The sequence below is a fragment of the Quercus robur genome, chromosome 4 (genome assembly GCF_932294415.1).
Source record: "Quercus robur chromosome 4, dhQueRobu3.1, whole genome shotgun sequence".
Taxonomy (NCBI): Eukaryota; Viridiplantae; Streptophyta; class Magnoliopsida; order Fagales; family Fagaceae; genus Quercus; species Quercus robur.
This window is the reverse complement of record NC_065537.1, coordinates 60635638-60661482: the sequence shown is the minus strand read 5'-3', so window position 1 is coordinate 60661482 and position 25845 is coordinate 60635638. Positions and strand designations below refer to the sequence as shown.

The 25845-nt window shown below is 33.2% G+C and overlaps 3 protein-coding genes across 4 annotated transcripts; 1 reads left to right on the top strand and 2 right to left on the bottom strand.

Annotated features, from left to right (window-relative positions):
- Positions 1-2101: 2101 nt before the first annotated feature.
- Positions 2102-6517, top strand: LOC126723202 (cationic amino acid transporter 9, chloroplastic). The gene is made up of 8 exons (XM_050426512.1): positions 2102-2494; positions 3593-3999; positions 4089-4265; positions 4404-4628; positions 4718-4894; positions 5217-5444; positions 5983-6072; positions 6185-6517. The coding sequence occupies exons 1-8, from the start codon at positions 2182-2184 to the stop codon at positions 6332-6334; spliced, it is 1767 nt and encodes a 588-aa protein (XP_050282469.1). The 5' UTR covers positions 2102-2181; the 3' UTR covers positions 6335-6517.
- Positions 6518-7460: 943 nt separating this feature from the next.
- LOC126723203 (peptidyl-prolyl cis-trans isomerase FKBP20-2, chloroplastic) lies at positions 7461-11317 on the bottom strand. Of its 2 annotated transcripts, none has more exons than XM_050426513.1 (7): positions 11131-11317; positions 9763-9855; positions 9444-9652; positions 8983-9092; positions 8596-8704; positions 8389-8465; positions 7461-7820 (listed from the first exon to the last, which is right to left on the bottom strand). In XM_050426513.1, exons 1-7 carry the CDS (start codon positions 11214-11216, stop codon positions 7701-7703), a joined length of 804 nt encoding a protein of 267 aa, XP_050282470.1. In that variant the 5' UTR covers positions 11217-11317; the 3' UTR covers positions 7461-7700. The 2 variants fall into 2 exon arrangements, with proteins under 2 accessions (XP_050282470.1, XP_050282471.1); XM_050426514.1 differs by having other exon boundaries at positions 9763-9859; positions 11131-11313.
- A 5821-nt stretch (positions 11318-17138) lies between these two features.
- LOC126723200 (uncharacterized) lies at positions 17139-19626 on the bottom strand. The gene has a single exon (XM_050426511.1). It carries the CDS (start codon positions 19445-19447, stop codon positions 17414-17416), a length of 2034 nt encoding a protein of 677 aa, XP_050282468.1. The 5' UTR covers positions 19448-19626; the 3' UTR covers positions 17139-17413.
- Between the last annotated feature and the right edge of the window lie 6219 nt (positions 19627-25845).

Here is a 25845-nt window from a genome sequence, read left to right as displayed (position 1 = left end):
AACCAACCTATGTACACGGCTGAACATATTCTCCCTCCCTCCAATTGCACCCATTTTTCCCCTTCAATCATGAAGTCACCATGAATGGACTCATAATATCATACTGTACTGCTGGACTCATTTTATTATGCTGTTGAAATGTTATTAGTCCATTGATGTTATATGGCTAGAGCCACAAACTATGAAGTGGAATGTTATTAGCTCATTGAAGCTATACGACTGGAGTTATAAGCCATATAAAGTGATGCTATAGTTTGAACCCCAAACCATATCAAGATAAGTCATTATGTCTCAATCTATAAACTTACATTGTTGAGTACATATTGTTTTATTATCACTATACCGCCAAATGCAAGTTACTCTGATAATATCTTACTATTTAACAAAAATGGATTCACTAATATTTCTATAATGAATATAAAAACATTGACAAATTGAGCTCATTCCACTACTGGACATATATTACCTAGACATAAACCATCACTGGACATGTATATTATTTGGACATAAACCACTGTTGGATATATATTATTTGGATATAAATCACTGTTGGATATATATTATTTAAACATAAACCACAGCTGGATATGGACTATTTTGGACTCATCCCATTATTGGACATTGACACTTAACTAATTATTCTCTAATATTGGATATCACTTAATATAAATAATTATGATATTCAACTCATCATTTAATCAAAGCTATTATGCTAAACATATTATTTATTTATTTCAACTATTATCACGATTCTTATATTTTGGGATTTGTCTACTTGGTAGGCTTAAAAATGCATTGGAAGTCATTGGTCTATGCGGCCTAGTGTCAAGTTCTGGATTGAACTCCCCAAAACAAATCTGGGTCTAGCAAAGTCACCCCTCCAATGGAAGACACGTGTCTACGTACAAAAATGGCCTTCAACAGTTTGTTTGCTTAAGCAGATTTTATTCCTCATTCAATTTTGACTAAAATTAATTTCTTCCTTTATTTTTTATTTAATTTCCAAAAAAAGCCCCCAAGAAATCAACATCCAAATTATTTTGTCCAATGGATCTTTTATATGCTTGCAGAGCATATGCTAATGAATGATTGAAGATCTCCACATTCACACGTTTAGCATTATTAGACTAGACCCCCAAAAAAAAAAAAAAACATATATCTCCTACAAGTGCAACAACGAAATGTTAATATCCGTTCCATCTGACGTAGCGCATACTCTCTCCACACCAGTAAATATTAATTCGCACAGTAAAAGAAAACCCTATTTTTTTTCTCTTTAGAATTTAAAAAAAAAAAAATAGAAAACCTTATAGCATTTACAATGAAAAATGTCATCCTATCCCATTTTACCAATCTAAAAAGTTACTTTATCAATTATACTATACCATTTTATAATACACCAAACATCCCAAAACTCTATTATTTTACCATTTTATTAAAATATTATTTTTTTAATCTTTCTTTATTATTTCTTTCCAACCGTAATTTTTTTTTTCAAATTCAACAACTATTCCAACAGTCACTAAAATATCAATGAGAGACCTCAAACCAAATATCAATGAGAACTTCAACGCTAATTAAAATATTATTATTTTGTTTCGGCACAGTGCTACAGTACCATCATACATTTACAATGATACTGTAGTACTATGCCAAAAAAATTTACATTTTTTCATGTTTAGCCTTCCGGTGGTTGAGACAAATTAGATCTGATTGCTAAATTTTGGTTACATTTGGCGTATTCTTGACCCATTGCAAATGCTCTTAATGTCACTAGTTACCCATACAAAATAAAAACAAAAACTCATACTACAAATTAGCACGTGTAAATATTCCCATTTCCAATAAAAAAAAAAAAAAAAATTTCAGACAATACAAGTTAAAAATCAATTAAAAATCCAAAAGTGTGAATTATGTTCGAGAACAAGTCCACATACGTGTGCCATGATACTCCCAAGTCCCAACTGGTAGGTCCCAAAAAAACAAACAAAACAAAAGCCGTACTTTCCTTTTTATCTCTTATATTAAATTATGTAGATAAATTACCAAACACACAGTTTCGAACTAAAAAAAACTTATAAATACCGACTACACAAATCCGTGTCCCAAAACGATCCAACCATAATTTAGATACAAACAACAAAAAGTCTTCTCTCTCTCTCTCTCTCTGTTTCTTCGGCCATGGGACGAGGCAAAGGGAGCAACAGAAATTCAAGGATTTCTTCTTATTCTTCTTCTTCTACTACTACTGCTCCTTATAATACGACGTCGTCTTCTACGTCTTCGTCTTCGTCTACGTGGTGGTCTAATTTCTGCTCCTCGGCGCTCAGAACAAAGCCGCAGGTTTCTCCGTCGGAAAACTCCGTTCGTGCTGTCGGCGATGGACTCGTCCGGCGACTCGGCTTGCTCGACCTCGTTCTCATCGGCGTCGGAGCTTCTATCGGCGCCGGCATCTTCGTTGTCACCGGCACCGTCGCTCGCGACGTTGGCCCTGGTTCGTCTTTTTACTATTGCTTCTTCCCATTTTGTTGGATGATTTTTTTTTTTTTTTTTTGGGGTTCTTTGCATTTGGATTGGGTTTTACGGGTCTCTTTTTTTTAGCTTACAATTCCAGCTTTTTTTTTTTCATCATTAGCTTGCAAATGACTTTTTTAAAGCTTTCACTTTTTAGCTTAGGTAACTTATTTGTTAATCATCATAGAAGTCAATGAAGATATCCTCATTCAAATACACTTCAAATATATTTAAAGTTGAAGAAATTTTGAACAATTTATTTCACATGGGACGAATAGGATTTTAAGGACACTATCGTCAAATTACTTTGTATTAGGGAAGAGGCACTATATGTAAGAATGGGAATGGGGTAGAGTGTGAGGTTGCAATAATTATCTCATGTATTGGTTATATGCATCGTCACTCTCCTAGCGTGTGGGCCTATAGCCATGTGGGGTCTGCACGCTAAGAGAGGGATGATGCATATATCTGATGCATGAGATGAGATTTTTTTGCTGGGTGAATAGTGTGACTTCACAATTAAAAAAAAAAAAAAATTATGGAAGAAGCATAGAAAATAACATGGTAAGAATAATTCAAAAAGCAAATCCTCATCCCCGTAATTAAGGGGTCGAGTGTGAGGTCATACCCTCTGATTGCACTGACTCTGAAAAAAAAAAAAATCGAACTTTGTCACTTCTGAAAGAAATTCTTGTATATTACTTGAATATTCAATTGCATTTGATTTTTGGGAAATTTTCTTGATTGAATTGATTATGAACTTTACCATGGTTTGTTTATTGGGATTCTACTCCATCAGTTCAAGGTGATTTTAGGATTGAAGATAACCGTGAGCCTTATTGTCACATACTTTTTGTTAAGACAGTTAAAATGAATCTGTGAACAAAATGTAGTGATGAATGCATCTGAATAAGGAGTAATGTAATTATCTTTTGTACCTTAGAACATCATTTATATGCTTTAATAAAATCTAAAATATTGTTTTAATATGTTTGCTGGCACTTGTACTTTTTGGTGTGTATCTTATGTGATTGGTCTTGGTTGTGACCTTACTCTTTATTTGTTATTAAAAATGCAGGAGTTACAATTAGTTTTGCGCTAGCTGGAGCAGTGTGTGTGTTAAATGCGCTCTGTTATGCCGAGTTAGCTTCTCGTTTTCCTGCTCTTGTTGGGGGAGCATACATGTATACCTACACAGCCTTCAATGAACTTACTGCTTTTCTTGTATTTGCACAACTAATGCTTGACTATCATATTGGGGCAGCTAGCATAGCTCGAAGCTTAGCAAGCTATGTAGTTACAATTCTAGAACTTTTTCCCATTTTCAAAGGTATGCCAAACTGGATTGGAAATGGTGAAGAGTTTCTAGGAGGAGCTCTATCTATCAACTTATTAGCTCCAATTCTGCTAGTGCTTCTTACTATAATTCTTTGCCGGGGTGTTGGAGAATCCTCTGCTTTGAACTCATTCATGACTGCGCTAAAGGTGCACTTCCCATCCTCCCATTCTTTAAAAGCAAGCGAATGTTTATAAACTCAAACAAGAATATTTATTCTACCCCAACTTTGCTGCAGATCATCATTGTTATTATTGTTGTCTTTGTTGGTGCTTTTGAGGTGGATGTTTCAAATTGGTCTCCTTTTGCTCCAAATGGTGTTAAATCAATTCTGACTGGAGCTACTGTAGTATTCTTTGCATATGTTGGATTTGATGCAGTTGCTAATTCAGCTGAAGAATCAAAGAGACCACAGGTATATCACATTGATATTGATTTGATGCCTTCTGGAATTAGTACTCTAGAAATTTGAATTTCTATTTTTTGATATGTCGGTTTAAAAATTTATAAATTGTTTAACATTTTTCTTTTCCTCTTTACTTTGATCCTTCAGCGGGATTTGCCAATAGGCATCATGGGAAGCCTTCTCATATGTATTGCATTATATATTGGTGTCTGTTTAGTGATAACTGGAATGGTACCTTACAAGTTCCTCGGGGAAGATGCTCCTTTGGCTGAAGCTTTTACATCCAAGGGCTTGAAATATGTTTCAGTTCTGATCAGCATAGGTGCCGTTGCTGGACTTACAACAACCCTTCTAGTCGGTCTTTATGTTCAGGTGAGACACTTTAGACTTTTGACATAATTGATGTGCCCTCATCCTGTAGTGTGTGGCAATGTAAATGATGGGATGTTTCTCGTGATCAGTCTCGGTTATATCTTGGGCTTGGAAGGGATGGCTTACTACCTGCATTATTTGCTAAAGTACACCCAAAGCGCCACACTCCTATTCATTCTCAGGTCTGGGTTGGTATTGTTGCTAGTGTTTTGGCAGGGCTATTTAATGTGCATGTGCTCTCACACATTCTTTCAGTTGGCACATTGGTAAGTCAGTTTACAATTCTTGTTTGCAACATGTTAAGGTTGTTTATTGATTAGATTTTATCTATATTGGATTGAGGCTAGTTTTTATTTTCCCAAACTAACACGCAGTTCATGCAAGTACTATTTACATCGTTGCATTATCCTCAGTTCATGCATAAGATGGAACTGTTCAAAGTACAATGAGTGACATTCTGTAATGGGCGATTGCAATATTTTTATGAAACTAGATCTCACTATTATTAGGGCTAATATGCTTGCGTATTTTCTGCCATTAGAAAAATTGCTCTATTTGCGTCTCACAGTATACATTGGCTCATTTCAGACAGGCTATTCTGTTGTCTCAGCATGCGTTATAACTCTTCGCTGGAATGATAAGACAGCAAGTCAAGTGTTATCTTCATCTTGGCTGGAAGGTGTCATCTGCCTCATCACAGTTGCCTGTTGTGGTTTTGGTGCTGGACTATTCTACCGTGTCAGTGCTTCGTTTATCTTTCTGATTGTAGCTGTAGTTCTAGCAAGTATTGCTTCTTTTGCTCTCATTTTCCACCAAGTGAGTATTGATCTTTAATTTAAATTGAATATTCCATTTTACTAATTGCATGGTGCCTGCACTATAATATTAAAATGCCTCCAAAATGGAATTACCGACTAAAGAAGTATGACAAGCTGAACACAATAAAAATAAAAATGGCAACAACATGAAAACTCTTTAATTTCCAAAATTGTATATCTGTAATTTTGAAAATTATCATTATGAACCTCATAATCTTTTTTGGTGTTATAACTTAGAAGTACATATTAGAGGCAAGGTCTAGGGCATTTATGTTCATATAGATGTGCAGAAGTAGTTGCTTCACTATCATGAGAGAGAGAGAGAGAGAGAGAGAGAGAGAGAGAGAGAGAGAATGGGAAGTCTCATAGTTTTCCAGTGATTGATGCTGTCACTACTTACTGCTTATAGGATGGTAGGCTTTGTCTTCCAGCTTTATTTATTATTGTTAATTTGATTACGTGTAACGACTCATGTATAACTTGCATTGAATATAGTTCTCTCTGTCTAAACCCTTTTTATTTGTTCTTCTTCTCAGGATTATGCAGTTCCGCCAGGGTTTTCTTGTCCTTGGGTTCCTACTTTGCCAGCTCTTTGCATCTTCTTGAACATGTTTTTATTTGCTCAGGTATGCTCATAAATGACATCTTATAAAAACTGTGCTAGGGAAGATATCAATCAAGGAAATGAAATCGTACCTTTTATATTAAATTTATATCTGTTTTCTTTTCTTTGGGCAGTTACACTATGAAGGATGGGTGAGATTCGTCATCCTTAGCATTATTACAATTGGTGTTTATGCATTTTATGGGCAGTATCATGCTGATCCGAGGACAGAAGAGACATTTGGCTATCAAAGGGCCCCTTTAGAACCTGTAGAAGAGGCTTGATTATTTCTTTAGGAAATTTTTGTGCATCTTGTACGAGTTGTCATCTGTTGTAGCATTGGTTGTCTTGTATTAAGTGTGTATTTGAGTAGGTTGTAGCCAAATGTATCATAATAGACATTTGTTAGAACAATCTATGGGAAATTACAATATTCATCTATATAGCGATCATTCACGGTGGAACCATGTCTATGGATTGATTCTTTAAATAAAAAAAACGAAAAAGAAAAAAAAGGTCCATGGATTGTTATCGTGAGGACATCATATTAATTATCTGGCTACAAGCTACAAAAATTGTGTTAGATCAAGGGGCACTCCTTTCCATATTCCATGCAAAGTGATTACTCAGTTAAGCGTTACTTTGGATATGTCTGGTTTTTCGAGCTGTAGGAATGGTTCTCTTCTTTATTGATATTTAGGATTCAAGAAACAGCATGTTCTAGCAATGAAGTAAATCACTGGTAAACAAGGACGTGACTAGGTATCATCGAGTAGTGTGACTTCCCTAAGATCAATTTTCCAAATGAATTTTTTTATATTCCCTAGTGTAAGTGGCTGTTGAATGCCTCCGCAATTCTCATGTCTCTTCTTTTATGGGGGGTATAGCAACATGAGCAACATGTTAGTGTCTTCTGTATTTCCTCCGTAATGGTACTTTTCTGTCTTATGAGCAAAAATTTAGCCAATTTTGCTAGAATTGCTTGGTCCCTGTGTTTAGATACGGGCAAATATCGAGTAGGCTTTTTGGTTCAAAGGTTTCACCACCTATGTTAGGTGCCAGCTTTTTGGTTCAAAGGTTTCACTGCCCATGTTGGGTGCCTCTTTTGCAGCTATTTTTTTTTTCTTTGAAAAGCATTAGTAAATTATTCCATAGTAAACTGCTAACCAAACACCGCCATTAGATGGGCTTGGTTGCCCACCACTTGACAAGGACAACAAATTTGTTATAGTTGGCAGCTATCATCAACATAGTGCCATTGAGCCACTGTTGTTCCACTGGTGTAGCAGCCACATTTGCCAAGCTTGACACTATTTTCTTTGAATGGTCATATTTCAGATCTTAAAAAAGTAGTGGCATACCTTTTAATATTTTGTAGCATCAAATGTATAAAAACAAGTGAAGCTCATCTTCATTCAATTTTCTACATTAGTGCAACTTATCTTCATTCAATTTTCAACATAATATTTCAGTTTACAAAAAGAAGTTTCTGATTTTGTAGCCATTTATATACCAATTACCCAATGAGAACTTAAGGATTTACCTGCACGTGTTGCAGAGGACATTTCTTCATTCAAAAACTTATCAATTACCCCCAAAAAAAATGGTGAGATATGCAGGACTCAAATGGGCACAATATAGCTTCATCACTTAATTGCACACAAAATCAGAGTAAAAAGCTATGGTCCTCCTTTGACAGGTCTGAATGCTAAGCAGCTCAACATCAAAAACTTCAAACTGTTTTGCGCTGAAAAAGGTGGAAGGTCCAACCTGAGAAAACAAGATATTCTTATCAACCAAGTTACTTTGTTATAATATAGTTGGAAAAATTTGCATATGGTATCATAATTCATAAACTCACTAGTTTGGCATTCATTCCTTAAAAATTCAGTACCAACACAAGTAATATGACATTTCAACTCCCAACTAAAAAATAGTATGCATTAATTTTATCTACAGAGGAGCCTACACTGGAGGGGGTGTCAAAATTCTTGGAGGAACATTCCATCAAAATTTTAGTTACTAGGCTGTGCATGAAGAGAACTTAAGAAATCAATTCTTGGTCAGGCAATATGATTATGTTGTGCCCCAACTGCCTGTCATGACCCAAGTTGGATCCCTAACACCAACAATTATATTTTGTCCAAACCTCCATAATTGTCCAGAGTTTCTTAAAAATTGAATCAAAGGATTTGATTCTTCATTTGTTTACATACATATAACTCATAGATAAACATAAAGACTAGCAAGTTGGAATTGTTGACGCAACTGCTAATTCCCTCTGAAAAAGGCCAATTTACACAAAAGAGAGCATAAGTCAGAGATTTGAGAAACTGACCGGTGGTCCAAGTTCTGGTGGAATGATTATTCTTCTTTTTCCCCCAGGTCTCATGTCTCGAATACCTTCCTCAAATCCTGCATAAACTTCTGCAGCTTAGCTACTCCCATATTTTTTTAACCTTGGGGTAAAGGAGATACCTCAACATATGGTTACAAAGAAATCAGACAAGACTATCATGTTATTCAGAATTATTTCTTTCCACACCTGGTACCAATGCATTATTGCCCAAGCGGATTTTGGCAGGGGAACCCTGTAGGTATGTGCTGTCAATACGGCGGCCTGACTCATTATAGCCAACATAGTGAAAAGTCACCTGCAAAGTACCTCACGTCAGGTTTGAGGTTAGGATTGGAAGAGAGAAAATTTTCAAACCATATATAAATCCCCATACTCAGAGATTGCAGGAAAATTTTCTTCTTCCCTTATATCAGCACATTACTTATTTTATTTGGTTCTACAGTTTAAAGTATGTACATTAATTCTAGTACTTAACATCATATAACAAATTTTGGAATGTTTCTTCTACGAAAATATCAAAATCTAAAGTTCAGGAAACTAAACCATAGCTATCAAAGACAATGAAAGTAAAACCTGCTGACCATCCTTTGGGCAATCACCTTTACCAACTTCAAAGTCCCGATATATAAGCCCAGAATCACATTTTATGTAGTTTTCTGGTGTTACTACATTAACTTGAAAACCTGAAAAATTTATTCAAACATGAATCTTGATTAAACAGAATTTTTGAGGTAATCAATCACAAAGATATTACATAGCAAGCAGAGAGAGAGAGAGAAACAAGTGTAATTGCACTTTTAATATGACCATGATCTCAAGATCAGAGTCAGAGGACACAATATTTAGCCTGAAAAGGTAGTTTTTTACTAGATGAATTATTGGTTACACCATAGCTTATATTCAAAGTAATGCCTTTGCATCATAGACATCTACGATTCAAATTCCCACACCCCCAACTATTGAATTTTAATAAAAAAAGAAAAAAAAAGAAAGAGAGAAGAGTAATGGCTTTGCAACAACAGCATGACACAAACCTTCTCTGACAAAACTTGGAAAGTCTTCAGGTGCATTGTTTTCTTTCTGTACCCGCTTATTTTGTTCTAGCAAGCGTTTTTCATCATATGGATTCTTACTCTTTGTTTTTCCAGAAGAAGATAGAGTTGGAAACAAGGCTGTTGTGACCAAACCAAATAAAAGCCTCCGCCTTATTGTCTCATCAACATGTGATGTGTAACCACTCTGTCTGAAAATGATTTTGTTTCATAAGCAACAATTTTTTATTGTTAACCAAAAAAAAAAAAAAACTCAGCAATTACAGCATAAAATCCATCAACCAATTCATCAAAATCTAACCTTTCATCTTTCAAGTTGAGAATTGGACAGCTACGCGTTATTTGCTTTTTCTGAGTATCAAAACTTCCTAGCATAGTACATACTGAAACAATTCTGTCTGCCATACAGTGTAGATAAGATATATTGATAAAAGAAGAAATTAGAATTATTTCCCTTCATTTTGGAAGATAAAGATGGTTGAAGATGGAAAATATGATTATGCTCATGCTTCCTTTTGTTACTGAGTAAAAAGGAAATTTTAGAATCTCACAACCACAGTAACCCCAAAAAGTTGTAAGGATCCAATAATTTCTTATTAAAGATTATAGTGTGTATTGATTCTGCAAAGAGAGAACAGGTATATGGTGACCTCTGGTTGTCATATAATTCAAGAATAGAGTAGGTAAAATATGTGATGATTATTGAGAAATATCAGAGGGGAATTACTGTGATCACTAAGAGAACTATATAAGCTGGGAGGTCAGAACCTTGCTGGACCTTTTTGGTTCAAATCAAACATTAACAAAAAGGATTTATTTGAATTTTAAAAAAATTTCTTGTTATTGAAACAACAACAATCATAATAGACTATTTTCAGCAATACTCTTGCTTTATAAGTAAAAAAAATTTCATAAAAGAACTATAATTTCCAAAATATGAATTTTTGTAAATTATAAATATACTGTTTCCCAAATTATGAGTTTTTGCAAGAGATCAGTCATTAATAATTATAGAATTTTCTTTCATTTTAAGACTAATAATTTACTCACCCTATCCCAATTTTCTTATGTGTCAAGAAAATATTGAGAATCTGAATTGGAGAAGACAAAAACTTTGCAATCTCCATCACTTAGTGCCCAGTTAATATATCCTTATCATAAATATTATACAACTCATGAAATCAAACGGTGAGGCAGGCAGTCACTGTTAAACACTGCATGTTCTGGTAGAAATTTAACCTTAGAAAGTATTGTTGCTATATGACCATGCATCATTTGAATGCAAATGACAGTGATGCATATATATTCTTTAATAAGTATCTTAAGCACAGTGAACAGATGCTTTTTGTTTAAGTGGCTTATTTTTACAAGAAGCAAAAGACCCTAAAACAGAATTTTCCTTCATTTGCAAAAATAAGAAAAAATTGCTCTTATTAGCAAAAAGACATCATTTTTTTTAAGCTGCAAACAATATAGTGGAGGCAATTTTTCAAAACACACTAAAAGCTGCAATACCCACAAAATGCTGAGAAGTTCCACACCCCAAATTCTGATATTAAATTAGACAGTAAATGAGTGTGTTTCTAGAGGGTATGTGTGTGTGTGTGTGTGTGTGTGTGTGTGTGTGAGAGAGAGAGAGAGAGAGAGAGAGAGAGAGAGAGAGACTTACAAGGAAAAGGTGGGTTGGATATGAAAGAGGGAGCTGATGAGTAAGTTAGCAACATGGTTTCTTTGGAAATTTGAGGTTTGCAGCATATGTTACTGTGTTTACCAAAAAAAAGAAGGAAGAAGAGAGACCCAACACGGTTAGCCGTTTCCTGTTTACTGTGTCATGTTATCCTCAGTTTGCTGGAAATGGGAAAATATCATACTACACCCCTGTGGTTTCTTGTATTATCATTTATGCCCCTTTGTTGTATAAAATATTTCTAGGATCACGGGAGGGAGAATGAATTCTCTCTATCTCTCTCTCTCTCTCTTCATTTTACTTTCCTTTTCCTATATGGTTGGATGAAAAATATTTACCGCCTGTAAAATATGTTTCAAGTAAAAATATTTTTGGAAAATAAATTATTTTCTAGTATTTTGTTATGTTCTTAAAAATACTCTAGAAAATATTTCCAATATTTGGTTGCGTACCTAAAAATATTATGAAAGGCGTTTTTTTTACTACTTTCTCACATTTTCTCATCTCCCAAGCACATATATAATAGTAATAACAAAAAAGAAAAATTTTAGATTAAAAATTTGTGATTGAGGATCTACCGTGGCAATGGCCACTAGCCACCGGCAGTCATGGTTGGCCATTGGAGACCAGAGATGTTAGTGGGGGTAGTGGTTGGGTGGCAGATAGTGGGGGGGAGAGTGGAGGTTCTGTTGATAAGTTTTGGGTGAGATGGAAAATGGTTTACGATAAATGAAAGTATAAACCAATTTTTGCCATAAGTGCCTCTATTTTACATTCAACTGAAAAACAATTTCTGATTGACTATCATTTTTCACCGCTCAAAAAACCAATAAATGCAGAAAAATAATTTCCGGAAATCACTTTTTTTTGAACCAAACATAGCCTAAAAATTGAAGATTTTCTAGAGTTGGTTGAATAACTCCATATAAAGTGTTTGATCATAACTATTCATAGATAATTAGTTCAAATTTTTAACAACACAATGGACAAACCCAATTTCACAACATGTTGATGTGGTAAATCACTCACTATTTTCAACAATTCCATTAACACATCCACTTTGGCTATGAGTAATCGACCAAGTAGGGGTATATTTAAACAAGAGTGAGTAGAAAGCGTCCATAACGTGACTAAGATTAAATTAATACAAAAATTAAACTACTCAATGTTTATTTAAATATCAATTATAAAATAAATAAAAATTATTTTAGTGATTGAAGTCTTCATGGCTATCTACTTTCTAGCACTAGTTATCCGGGATTCACGCTTAGTGTTAGAACACCTTGTGATTTGGAGGACATTAAGACTTTTTGATCAAGCCAAAAAAGATTACAGAAAAAATACTCTACCCCACCATGCTTTACCCTTTAAACTTATCTTAAGAAGAAAGAAATTGGGGCCATGAAGCGTGGGAAACAATGCAAGAAGCAAAGCATTCATTGACAATAATATATATATATATATATATATATATATATATATATATAATCTTAAAACTTTATGGTGTTATGTTAGGAACTCAACATATTTTAATCTAGAACAGGAGATTGCTGTTTTGAATGTAAAATGAGTTTTTATTATAAATATTATAAATATCACTCTTTTATGGGTTCCAGACTATTTTGGAGTTATGCTAACCAAATTAAAAAAATTTTAAAGAGCACTTATCCTTTTGGCCCCCCAATACCCCAGCAGATAATATATAAAAGAAATTCTAAAATTACATTACATATAACTTTCATTTCTATAGGATACAATCCAATTAGTGATAATAAATGTCAAAAAATTACTACAATAATTATACATTTAGCATATTAATATGAACACATACTTATTTTAAAAAATTATCTCAACAAATAAAAGGTAAAAAAAAAAAAAAAATCTATAATTTTAACACTTCCAGCCTCTAGGGCTTACTTGCACCACGGCAACAGCAGATAGATTGAAGGCGCAGCTGTAGGTCCACAGGTGACTCTCTCTCTCTCTCCCCCCATTTGCCTCTTTTTCTTTCTTTTCTGTATTTCTAGTTCTTCATCGTCATTTACAATGTATGTAACAATACATTGATACAAGTAAATAATAATTGCAGTCCCCATCAATCCTTATTCTCCTCCCCTAGAGAATTACGTGTGTGGTTAAGATTCTTTTTACAAAAAGTAGTGTGTAGCTGTGTAATTAAAATATACTACTTTTTATTATTTAATTTATAGATAAAATAATATAACATGTACTTGGTTGTAGTTTATTAGATTTTTTTTTTAGAGATGTTACGTCTACAACATTTTTACAATAAATCACAGATGGGTTAGTTGTTATTGATTCAAATTTGAAACTAACACTAAGATTACTTTTTTGTCCTAATAATAACAACAAGTAACAACCTGCCACTTAAGATTTATTGTAAAAATATTGTAGACATATCATTTCTTTTTTTTTTATACATTGAAATTTGAATGATTGTTTGTCTTTTATTTAGCAATTATTAAATTATTAGTATTTTTTAAAAATTTTAGCTATTATACTTAACGGATGATAATTTAATTTAAAAAATTTAGTTTCATAGGCAAGTTTTAGACTATTGACTTATTCTTCAAAAAAAAAAAAAAAAAAAGGGAAGACAGTAATTCAGACACTAGTACATTACTATTTTAGACCAAAATAAAAATTAATTATCTATTTTTATATTTAACACCTTAAAGATAAATTCTTGACCACGCCACTGGGAAGGATACCCAAATATTTCAACACCATCTGCTTGCGAAAATGACTAATCTAAGCCTCTTTGCCATCTCCCACATCTTTGCATTGTGCTTTTGCTTGGTTAGTATCATAACAATTGCCGAAACAGCTGACATTAAGTTGCCTGAGATTCAAATTAAAAATGCCATAACTGCAGGTGGCGCATCGGTCAAGGTTCAAATTGCTGGTGAACCTGAGATTTCGCTCAAATTCAATGATGTTTACAAGTGGAATGTTACAAGAAACGAAAAACTTAACAGCACTGCGTCATTTGGCCACTTTACTGCAAACTGGTATGCCTTCGATCCCAGCAGTGATGCAGGCCATGCAATAAATTACCAGTCGATTACATCGTTTGGTATCTATCAAAGCTTTGACAACAAAAAGTATGAGTTAAAAGCTGATTGGGATTTAACTAATTGATGCGCTGATTGGCATTTTAGATTAGTGCAGCACAACATTGTTGGAATAATAATGGAATAAAGGAAACTGGTTGACAAAAGTCTTGTATCTCAATTAGTTGACATCTTTTGTGATTTTCAATAAAGATATCTCTAGAGTTCAAATCTCTCTTATCTTACTGTATTGTTGAATTATCAATATAAATAAAAATTAAAAGATATATATATATATATATATATCTATATACATATAGGGTTAACCATACATACAATTCTATTATTCTCATTTTTACTTTTGTACGTGTTTAAATAAGTCTTATATATTATTAGATAGAAAAGTTTCTTTTTTATTAGTATTTTGTGTAGGCTCTTTTATTTTGTGGTTGAATTTGATTTATATATATATATATATAATGTCGGGTGGTTTTTCCCTCAATAATATAATGCCCTGTGTGCAAATTAATTGAGTTAGATGTTAGTCAAAATCTAGATCTATCATCATCCTAGTCAAATTAGGTAACATTTTTATCCAATTTGGCACTTTTCTTGCTAGATTGGGTAGCATTCTTATCAGTCCTTGTTCTTCTTATTCTTTTCCTCTTTCTAATTTTATTTTCAGTGGTATCAAGCCATTAGGACTTCCAGTTAGTTTAATTAGTAAAATTTCGAATTGTTGAATAAGAAATCTGAGTTCAATTCCCATTTATATCAAAAATTAATTGGTATCTTAGTTTGATAATAAAGAATACAATTATCAAAAGCGAATTGAAATCTTAAGGGAGTTAATTACACACATATATATATATATATATATGCATGTCACATAATTAAATTCATTAAACTTTAACTAAAAACATTGACAAAAGTTTTGATTTGATACAAACTTAACATCCATGAAGTTAACTGTTCAAATCCAAAGTCCAGTGACCAAAGTAGACACTAATGTCAATGTCAAAAGATGAGATTTGAAAAAATCCTTATGAAAAGTCCTATCTTTCAAAAACAATTTCCTTTAATAACGCTTCTACTAATAAGACAGTACTTAAAACTAAAATGTGTGGGGGCGTGCACATGTGTGTGTCGAAAACTATGATAAGGCAATTGCCAATCAAAATTGATGAAGCCATATACTTTATTTATATAATAAGGAAATTTTATTGCATTTTACTATCAACATCTCTTACATGCAAAATAATTGATCATAAATTTAATAGTTATTTTTACTAGAAAACAAAGGTTATTTATTTTGTTCAATAAAAGTAGAGATATATTCAAGTAGAAATGGAAAATTATATATCTTCTTCTTTTATAAATTTGTATAAAATATTTAAATCTATAAATATTATAAGTATTTCTACATAGAAAGATAATAAATGTATCAACTTTTTATGAGGTTTCATCTTGATTTATATATTTTGAATCAATAAAATTATCGTCCTCTTTATTTCTGTGATTCTTGCCATGCGGTCAATTTCAAGTTTCAACCATGACTCATAAGGTTATTTGTTACTACAATATCTTCTCAACAAAGGAGAAGTTGTGCCTACTATAAATTTTACTATAAAAACTTTATAAATTGATGTCAACTTTAAAAGTAACCTAGAGAATTATTTATCATGTTGTTGATGTGACACTAATTACATTCATTATCAAGTTTAGTAAGCCTTTTATAGTAAAATTAATAATAGCTTCAACATTTTCCCATTAGCAATGATCCTAGTGAAATTTTGAGTAAGGTCTCTTTTGGTAAAAAAATTGGACATTTGAATAACAGATCTAAAAGACAAAGCAATCTCAATGCTTGTCTTGAATGTAAGAATCACGGTAGGGACTAGCAGGAGCTTGACAACTTGATTGTTGATTGGTGATAGTGGTGGTGTATCTGCTACTCACCAACTTAGAGACAGAGAGACAGAGAGAGCAAATTGAAATCTTTTTATGGGACAACTGCATAATTGATCCTTGTACATATACAATCTTAGTGAGAACAATTCACATTACATTTTGGACTCAACACACATTTCCTCCACCTCCCCAACCAGTAAAGAAAAACACAAGTGCAAAGAACTTTCATAATATTCAGTAAGGAACTGCAAGTAATGATGGGAGTTTCTAGGAGTTGCATTTGCCTTCATTCACATGGTCAATATCTTATTGACTTTTCTCCTAATGCATTTGCCATGAAAAAAGCCTCAATGCATCCTCACCCTGCATTTGGAAGTTTCACGCAACCTCAACAAAGAGGGAAACTCTGTGCAAATGTGCTAAATTGGTTAGGCAAGAGATACAAATAAGGTAAGGGGCATCCCCACCCCCAGGTTCCACCAAAGGGTACTTATTATGCAACTAAGGTTTCAAATCTATTTGATGATCCTCAGAGGACCTTTAAAAGTCATTCTCAAAAACAGAAAAAAAACAAAAACAAAAAATGACCAGATCTGTGCAGGACAAATATGTAATACCTTGTATCAAGGATCCCAAAACTGAACATTAGGCCAGCATTTGGCAGCTTAAGATTATGACATTCACCACTAGTAAAGCATTTAGAAGCAAAAATCAGTTCTATAAGATAGTCATCAAAGGAGATTGGATATAATCAACAGGAAAACATTGAGTACAACCTCTTTTACAGTACAAACAACTCATTTTAGAAACTTTGCAATACAATTTAAGATGCTACATAAAATAAATGCTTCAATTTATTTAGGCTCCCCATTTTCACGAACATGATAAGGTATCCAATATAATCTCATAGATGTAATTTTTGAGCTAGTTCTCAATAATGTTTTCATGCAAGTATAACGTTCCAATGGAAGCTACTGCAAAAGGCGAACAAAATTCAGTGCAGCATGATTTAAAGGCATGACAATTTTATTATGAAAATGAAGAAATTACAACAATTCGTCCCATGAAAAGTTTCTGGATTTAAGGATATTGAACCTCTATTACATGATTAAATTGTAAATTCATGAGTACCCAAGTGTAATCCAACAAAAAAGCATATATTACCCAAAGACCATGATAAAAAGAAGATTAGATGAAGAATCATCAACTTCAAATGATCGTGACCATCTTGTTAGAAATATATATATATATATATATATATAACAGCATAAGCTTATATATCATCTAAAATGGTTTCCGCCCACACCTACCCCTCTTGATCTTCCAATCGATGCCATCTTCTGAAGCCTAATCTGCTCCCTAAACTTAGCTATAAACTCACCAGCTTTCTTATCTACCTCATCAGAGTATGGTCCTGCATCATCAACAGAGCCAGGCACAGCATCTTCTTCAGAGCTTACTTGAAAGCTTTCAGCCTCACTCTCTGAGTCTTGATCAGACCCTAGAGCAGCATTCTCAGAAAATTCCCCCTTCTTGTGATACTTTGCATTTGTTCCATTTGGCATAGGGTAGGGATTATCAAGATTTTGTTTACTAGTGCCAATCATCAGACTTTCGACTGCAACTTTTGCTTTCTCTTTCCTCATATATGCTTCCTCCAAATTTTCACGTCTCTTTTCATCCTTATGGTCAATTTGATTTTGACAAATCTCTCCATTTTTCATTGCCCCTGCAGGCAGTCTACTAGCCCTAATTGTTCTAACTGATTTTCCCCTTGAGGGAGCTTTTGTGAGGCTTGTTGGGCTCATGTTCAATTTCGAAGAATCCGGACTGGACTCTTTGCTATCCCGTGGATCCTCCCTTCTACTCCTACTCCATTCCTTTAACTCATCTTTAGGGCTTCTCGAAATATCTCTGTCAGATGCAGAACTGATGCTATCCTGTGGATCCTCTCTTCTACTCCTACTCCATTCCTTTAAATCATCCTTAGAGCTTCTTGAAACATCTCTGTCAGATGCAGAACCGATGCTATCCCGTGGATCCTCTCTTCTACTCCTACTCCATTCCTTCAACTCATCTTCAGAGCTTCTCGAAACATCTCTTCCAGATGCAGAACCGATACTATAATGCCGGGAATGCAATACATTCAATGAACTCTTATCATTTTTTGGTATTCTTGGTGATAGTGAAGCCTCCAAAAAAGCCCCTTGACTACTCTTCTGTTTTCCCAAAGCTTCTGTACTCGAGTTTTGTGACTCTGAGGAAATAGACTGTGAGGAAGAGACTGAACTAGCATGGGATGAGAAAGATGCTGTCGACGTGAAGGACTGTGATTTGAATGACTCAAATTGAGTTTCATCAACAGAATGAGGCCTAAAATGCGCAGAGCGATTACCATTCCCCACTCTATTTCTCATTTCATTCCTCATAGATCTCGAGCGCCACGGAATTGAGGAAGCCACAGCAGCAGCTGCTGCTGCTGCAGCTTCATCAAACTCCTGCTCCAATTTCATAGGACCCAAATCCCCAAAATTCCCTCCTCTTCTTCTACTATCAGAACTCCTAGATGTAGATGAACCCCTTGAACCTGAGCTAGATTCACTCCCACTAGTAAACTCAGCACCATCCCTCTTTCTCACCTTAGACTTTAAACTCCTAACTGGTAATCCCAGAGGCTTATAATCGATAAACGATCCGGGTTTAACACATTCATCAAGACCATAGCTTGGCTGAGCCACTACAGCCACAGATTCACCTTGAAAATACTGAGAATTCCAAGCTTGTACCACATTGCTCTGATCACACCCATATGGATTTTCAAATCCATTCTTATACATTGCAAAATGGGGTTCACACTGTTCCTCAACAACAGTGTTACCATTAGAGCACACAGGCAAACCCATATGCTCACTATCGAAAATCACTCTCTTCTCATCCGACCCACATGGATTTTCGAACCCATCTTCGAAAATCGATGTGACATTCAACATCCTAGACACATAAGACACTGAATTATCGAAATTTGAGTGAGTTTCTTCCATGCCCATTTGGGCATTTCTTCTACTGAACAAACCATAGGACACAGCAATGCCTATAAAGAGGAGGTGAATAAGCTCCCAGAACTTGGTGAGGATGGTTTGGTTGATAAAGTCAGGAGCTTGTGAAGGGAAAAGTGGGAGAACAAGGAGGAAGATTGCAAAGAATAGAGCTTTGAAGAAAAAATTTGTAAAGGACATACCTTTGCATTTGGGGTTTGTTGTGTTAGGCTCTGAAAATGGGAAATGGGTCTTGGTGTAAGGACTTGAATCCGCCATTGGTGAAACAGGTGAGGTTCCTGTGCAGAAGTTAGATTTAGGTGAGAAAAAGAGAAAATGTGCATTAGGGGGTGGTGGTGAAGAAAGGAAGACTTTGTGGCCAAGGAAAAAAAGTGTACATTGCACAGAGAGAGAGAGAGAGAGAGAGAGAGAAGAGGAAAAGTGTGTGAGGAGGGAGATAGATTTCAAAAAGTGTCATTATTGTTATGACCGTTCTATTTCAATGACGGAATTGACCTTGGTTATTTGTACTTGTAATTTGCAGTTTCGGCCGGGTCTTTAAGGTAATTCTGCCGGATTATATAATTAATTTTACTAAAGTAAACTTTTGAGGCGATATTTTTTGACGTAATAAGTTACACTAGAATTTTACTTCTTCTTGCATGAGCAGGCAGGCACACACCCAAAAAAAAAAAAAAAAAGTTATTTTGATTCATCAAAAAACTGTCAACAATATTTATTATTTATTATAAGGGTATTGGTTAATATTTCCTTAGGTCTCGTTTGGGAGGAAGAAATGGAATGGAATGGAAAGGAATAAAAAGAATAATTTTAGAATATTCTTCCATTTCCCTTGTTTGGGAGTTTTAATGGAGGGAATAGAAAGTTCATTCCCTTATTTGGGAGTTTAAGTAGAAAGGAATGGAATGAGTAGGAGGGAACACTCATTCCTCTCTATTTCCTTAAAACCTCAAATTTTCATTCCCCCCGAAATTGGGAGAAATGGGAGGGAATGAAATTAGATTTAATGATTTTTTTACTAAAACTCCCAAAATACCCCTGTATATTCAATTATTTATTTTAAAATAAGAGTCTAATAGTAATATTATTATAAAATGAATCCACTCCATTCCCTCCATATTGCTCTCAAACAAAATTACTTACATTCCATTCCTTCATTTTAAAACATCCAATCAAGGTTACTTAATTCTATTCAATTTCATTCTTTTCCATTCATTTCTCTTGCTTAAATACATTTCATTCCATTCCATTCCTTTCCATTCCCTTATGATCATTCTATTCCATTCCCTTCCCTTATGAACTCCCAAACGGAGCCTTAAAAAATAAGCAAATATTTATATCATTTCTCACCGTATTGTGCTAATATTAGAATTGCACTATAGTTTGTGTCAAATTATTTTGACATTTGGCACATCTCATGGAAGTGTGTTTTTAGTATTTAGCATTTAACACACTTGATATTTAGCATTTAATTTCTGGCTATATTTGCTTAATAATAATATTTTAAAAATTGTTCTTTAATTATAATTTTCAATGATGAAATTTTCTGAAATAAATTTTAAATATTTTTATTCTGTTAAATATTTGTCTTAAAAAAATTATTTAGAGAAAATTGCCTTATTCTTTGGGATTGCAATTATTTAAAAAGAAAAAAGAAAAGAAAACGATGATTTACAATTGAATAAAATTAAAAAATATAGCTAATATATAAAGGTTTTTAATGAGTAAAAAAATAGTAGTTGTCTGTTGAAGACATTTTTTTTATTAATATAATTTTTTTTATCATAGAATATAGATTTAATAAATTAGATTTTTTATTACATAGTATTTTGTTAAAGGCTTCTAAAGAAGTTTATTATATATTGCTTTGTAAAATTGGATGCAATGAGTTAAAGAAAATAAAAGGTTTCAATTTTTATTTAATAGGAATAAAAATTTTGAAGTGTGAAGTGAAAGTTTTGCTTGAGTGGTTAGTAACTTAGTATCAACTACTGCTAAGTGATTGAGAACTTCTCTATGTACAACGAGATTGTTCTCATTGAAATGATCCTTGCTTTAAGCAAAAGCAATAGAGCATTGATTGTAATTTGTATTCATTCCAACCTCTGCCATCCAAAATCATGAAATTTATAACGCATGAAAATCTCCTTAAAGTGAGAGATCAGAAGGCTTAACATCTTTTAATGAGTAATATTTTGCCAAAGATATTTGTTTGTATAATGATAGAAGTAGTGGCATCTAAGAGGAATTGTAATTCAATAGGTTAACTCTCATGATAAGCCAATCTAAGTAGTAATGATTAAGAATTTATGATTTTAACTTGTAAGTCCAATAAACTCATCAATCATGAGGTAGCAAATTAGCAATAGCATCCAAAGTTCAAGTTTTCTAACCTCTTGGGGGCAAAAAAGACTAATTTAGGGTACAATATACAAAAGGGTAGTTGCATCATGATTCATGAGTCTCACACAATATTAAAAATAAAAATGTATTATTGCCATGACATCATACCCAGCGCAATTTGTGACCGATCAAAAGCTATGACACTATCCAAAAAAACAAAAAAAAACAAAAAAAAAAATTAAAAAGAAAAGAAAGAGGCTATGACACTATAAATGAATTAGTCATAAAATAGTACAACTCTTGTATGCAGCATTCAAGGTTAGGTTTCTCATATAATAACAAGACATGTCCCCACAAACAATTATTGCTCTAAACACAGACAAATACAGTGGAAGAGATATTCCAAATACACAGAATCTTGTTACATAGGATATTTGGCATTGCTTTACAGTTGTTATAAGCTATTGTACAAATTCTTGATTTGTCTAACTACAGCTTCCTCTGATAGTATATTGCTGCTGATAGTGATATATACTCTAATGTGTATATTGCAGCAACCCACATTTTCAGCTGATACAAATTGTCAATAGCTCTAAATCCTCCGATCTTCAAGCTTCTAAGGTCCCATTAGAGACATTCTGACCAAGAGGAACCAGTCTGATGAATACCACACAATGCCAGCAACTGAGACCAGATCCTACTAGTAAAAGGACAATAAAAAAATTGATGGTCTCGAGTCTCAATTGTGCTTCTACAAAAAACACACAACACATCACCAACATAACCACATTTCAAGAGTCTTTCCCGACTTGATAGCCTATTTAAAATGATAAATGTTATGTTCACAATATTTTTATAACATTTTAACAATAAATCTTAAGTGACATGTTGTTATTGGCTGTTACGGGTGAACAAAAAAGTAAATTTAAGTTATGGATTCAAATTAAAACTAATGACAACTTACCACCTATGATTTGTTGTGAAAGTGTTGTGAAAATATTGTGGACGTAACTCTTCTCATTTAAAATAGCTAACTAGACATGAATGCATGCTCGAGAATGGAAGAGTTATGCCAAGCTAATTTCCAAGGTGCTTCTTCATGTTTAACTCTAATCTCATTCCAAGCAGAATAACAAATATAGGCACCTAATTTGAAAATTACCTACTGCACAGCACAGAATCAGTTTCAGCCAACTATGTCCTTGATAAAATTTGCTTGGGAGAGCACCATTTCTTTGGATCTAGCAGCAGGACACATCTATTAATTTTTGTCAGCCAAGCTAATTTCCACCAAGGTGCTTGTTAACACCCAACTTTATGTCAGAATTTTTGTCAGCCACCTAACTTTATGTCAGTATTTTGTCAACTTTATAGGCTTTAGGGTCAACTTTATACAATTTCTCTAATTTATCCAATTTTTTTATTAAGTGGGACTTATATTATTTTAACTTTAATAAGCACCGATGCATATATATATATATATATATATATATATATGTGTGTGTGTGTGTGTGTGTATTTAATTATATTAAAGTATTAGTTCATAGAATTAGCTGGTGGAATAAATGCATATATTTATAAAAAAAATTGTTCATTAATTATTTATATTGAATGAATTTATATAATTATATAAGAGACTATTTTTATTTGTAATAATAATAAAAAATTTAGAATATGACATTCTTTCTTATGTTTAGTTGCTTTGACTTGTTTCTAAAAGTAAATAAAAAAGTTTCTTTGACAACAATTGACACAAAAGCTATCAAAAAATGACTATTTGTGAATTCAATAAAATGAATCTTAAGTATTTAGATTTCCTAATTTCTTTAAGCGACATGTACTATATATATGGTACCAATATTGTAGTATTATGCTATGTAATTAAAAAAATTACTAATATGATAATACTTTTATTTTGTTATATTTATTATTTTAATTGGCGCATTAATTATTTAAGTATAATGAAATTTAGATATCATTTTTCTAAGATTTATATGAGAAACAATTGATTTGAAATATAATAATCTTGCTTGAATTTAGTTGCTTTTCCAACATTGAAACAAAGTCCAAAAAAAGATATAAAAAAAAAAAAAAAAAAATTAATGACACACAATCAATGATGCAAAAAAAAAATAATAATAATAACTAAAGGATATTTACATTTTTATTTAATCAAAACAATATTTGCATTCCTGAATAGGTGTAAAACATGCCTATATATATCAATCACTATCTCATGCATCAATTTTCAAATTTATAAACACATATATAGTATGATTAAAACAATGCACCACTCTTATTGTTTTTTATTTTGTCAAAAAATTACTTAGAACACTAAAGATTACAATTTTTTACCAAAAAGATTTATTAAAATATTGGAGAAAACTAAAATTGAATGCACTATAGATTGTGTAAGAACTCAAACTTGGGCAGTAAATAAGGCTATCTAATCGGACTTGGCACCCGACAAATCAGTTTAACCCAAAGTCACCCAAATCAGAACCAACTTGATCCGAGCAAGGAGGTGGTTAGCAGTAGGTCAACATCTTCAACACTTGAGGGAGGCGAGTCGAGTGATGAGTTTTGCTAGATGAGACTTGAAAAACTTAAACTGACCGTACACTTCACCATTCGCCTCTTCCTCCCCTCACCAATATCATCGTGAGCAAGGTTTGTCCCCATTTTTTTAGATCTAGCAAGATATTCACTAGATCTAGCAGAGATCTCTGCCAGATTTAATAGATATCTTGCCAGATCCATTGAGTTCCACCAAAAATCAATTTACCAACCAAATCGGTGGAGTTTTAAATATCTAGCGGTCGATTTTGACATGAAACGGTGGTTAGTTGTAGGTTTGCCTCTTCAGAACCCAAAGTTGTTAGGTTGAGTCTAAGTTGGGCACAAACTCGACCCAGGCTGACTTGTGAACATCCCTATTCGTAAAGAAACTAGAAACTTCAACGATACCAAACTTAGGCAATAAACCAACTTTAAGATGGCAGTTTTCAACTAGCAACTTCAACAATATCAAACTTGGGCAATAAAACACCTTTAGGATGCCAATTTTCAAGTCAAGTTTTTTGTGTTGATCCATGTGCTCGAAAAATTCCCATAATAAAGAATTTTCTCCAATTCCCAACTATTACGAATATTGGATTTGAGGTGATCACAGTTTGCTTATTAGGGTCTATTTTAACAATACCATCATTTAATCACTTTTGGACCTAATTTTTAAGAACTCAACAATCTTCTATTGGATGAAAATAACATGATTGAATGTGTAGTATTTGGATCTCCTACTCATCCCGCCTCATCTGGTCTCTTAGGTTTGGGAAGCTTGATCAACCCTTGCTCTAATACAGATGTGAAGATGAACAACATTGAGTAGTAGTTACACACCAAAAATTACTTTTAAGGATTGTTTGTAAAAGGATTTAAATGCAATTTTCTGTTTTGAAAACTAAAAGATGGTGGATCCCACATTTGAATCTATTGTGTTTTAGAAAATTGTTTTCTATTTTCCCTATTCAAAATAGAACAAAATACCGAAAATGTTTTTAATGGCATAGTAATAAATAAATTGAAAACAATAGACCCCACAAAAAAATTCTCACTCTTCAAATTTGAATCTTATTATTAAAAAAAAAAAAAAAAAAATCTATCTTTACTTTATGTGAAATTTAAATAAAATAAAATAAAAAATCAATAGTAAAAATGGTCTCTCAAACATCATTTTTTTTCATTATTTTGAAAATTATTCTTAAAGGAGAGAGCCAAACACATATAGTGTAAAAATTATTATCTAAAAACCAGTTTCAAATTCAACTATTTGAAAATTGTTTTTATAAACAGAAATCCTCCTACCAGACATGTTCTTACACCTTAAAAAGTACATATGAACCTAAAGCAACCCATTATGAACCAGCCTAGGTAAAAGGGTTCCAAATTTTTTTAATAACAGCAGTTTTGTTCCAGTCTTGAGGTCTCTCCAGGCCCAAGCCCTCTTATGACTCTGGAGAGCATACTTTGTCCCAAGTATGAACACATTAGACCAAAAGACCTATATGCCATAATAGATGAGTTCAATTGCAGTCTTCCAGCAAATGACAATTTGTGGCAAACCTTTTGGTGGAGATCTTGTATGTTAATGGTTTGCAGTCATTGCTTGAAAGCTTATGATATCAGTGGGAAGCCTATATATCAAGTAGTTGCCCTTGTATAACCTCTAATACACAAAAGACTTGAGCTTCTATATCTGCTAAAAGCTTAAAACCCAAAAAAGAGTACTCTTGCTGCAGTTAGCTTGTAGAGTT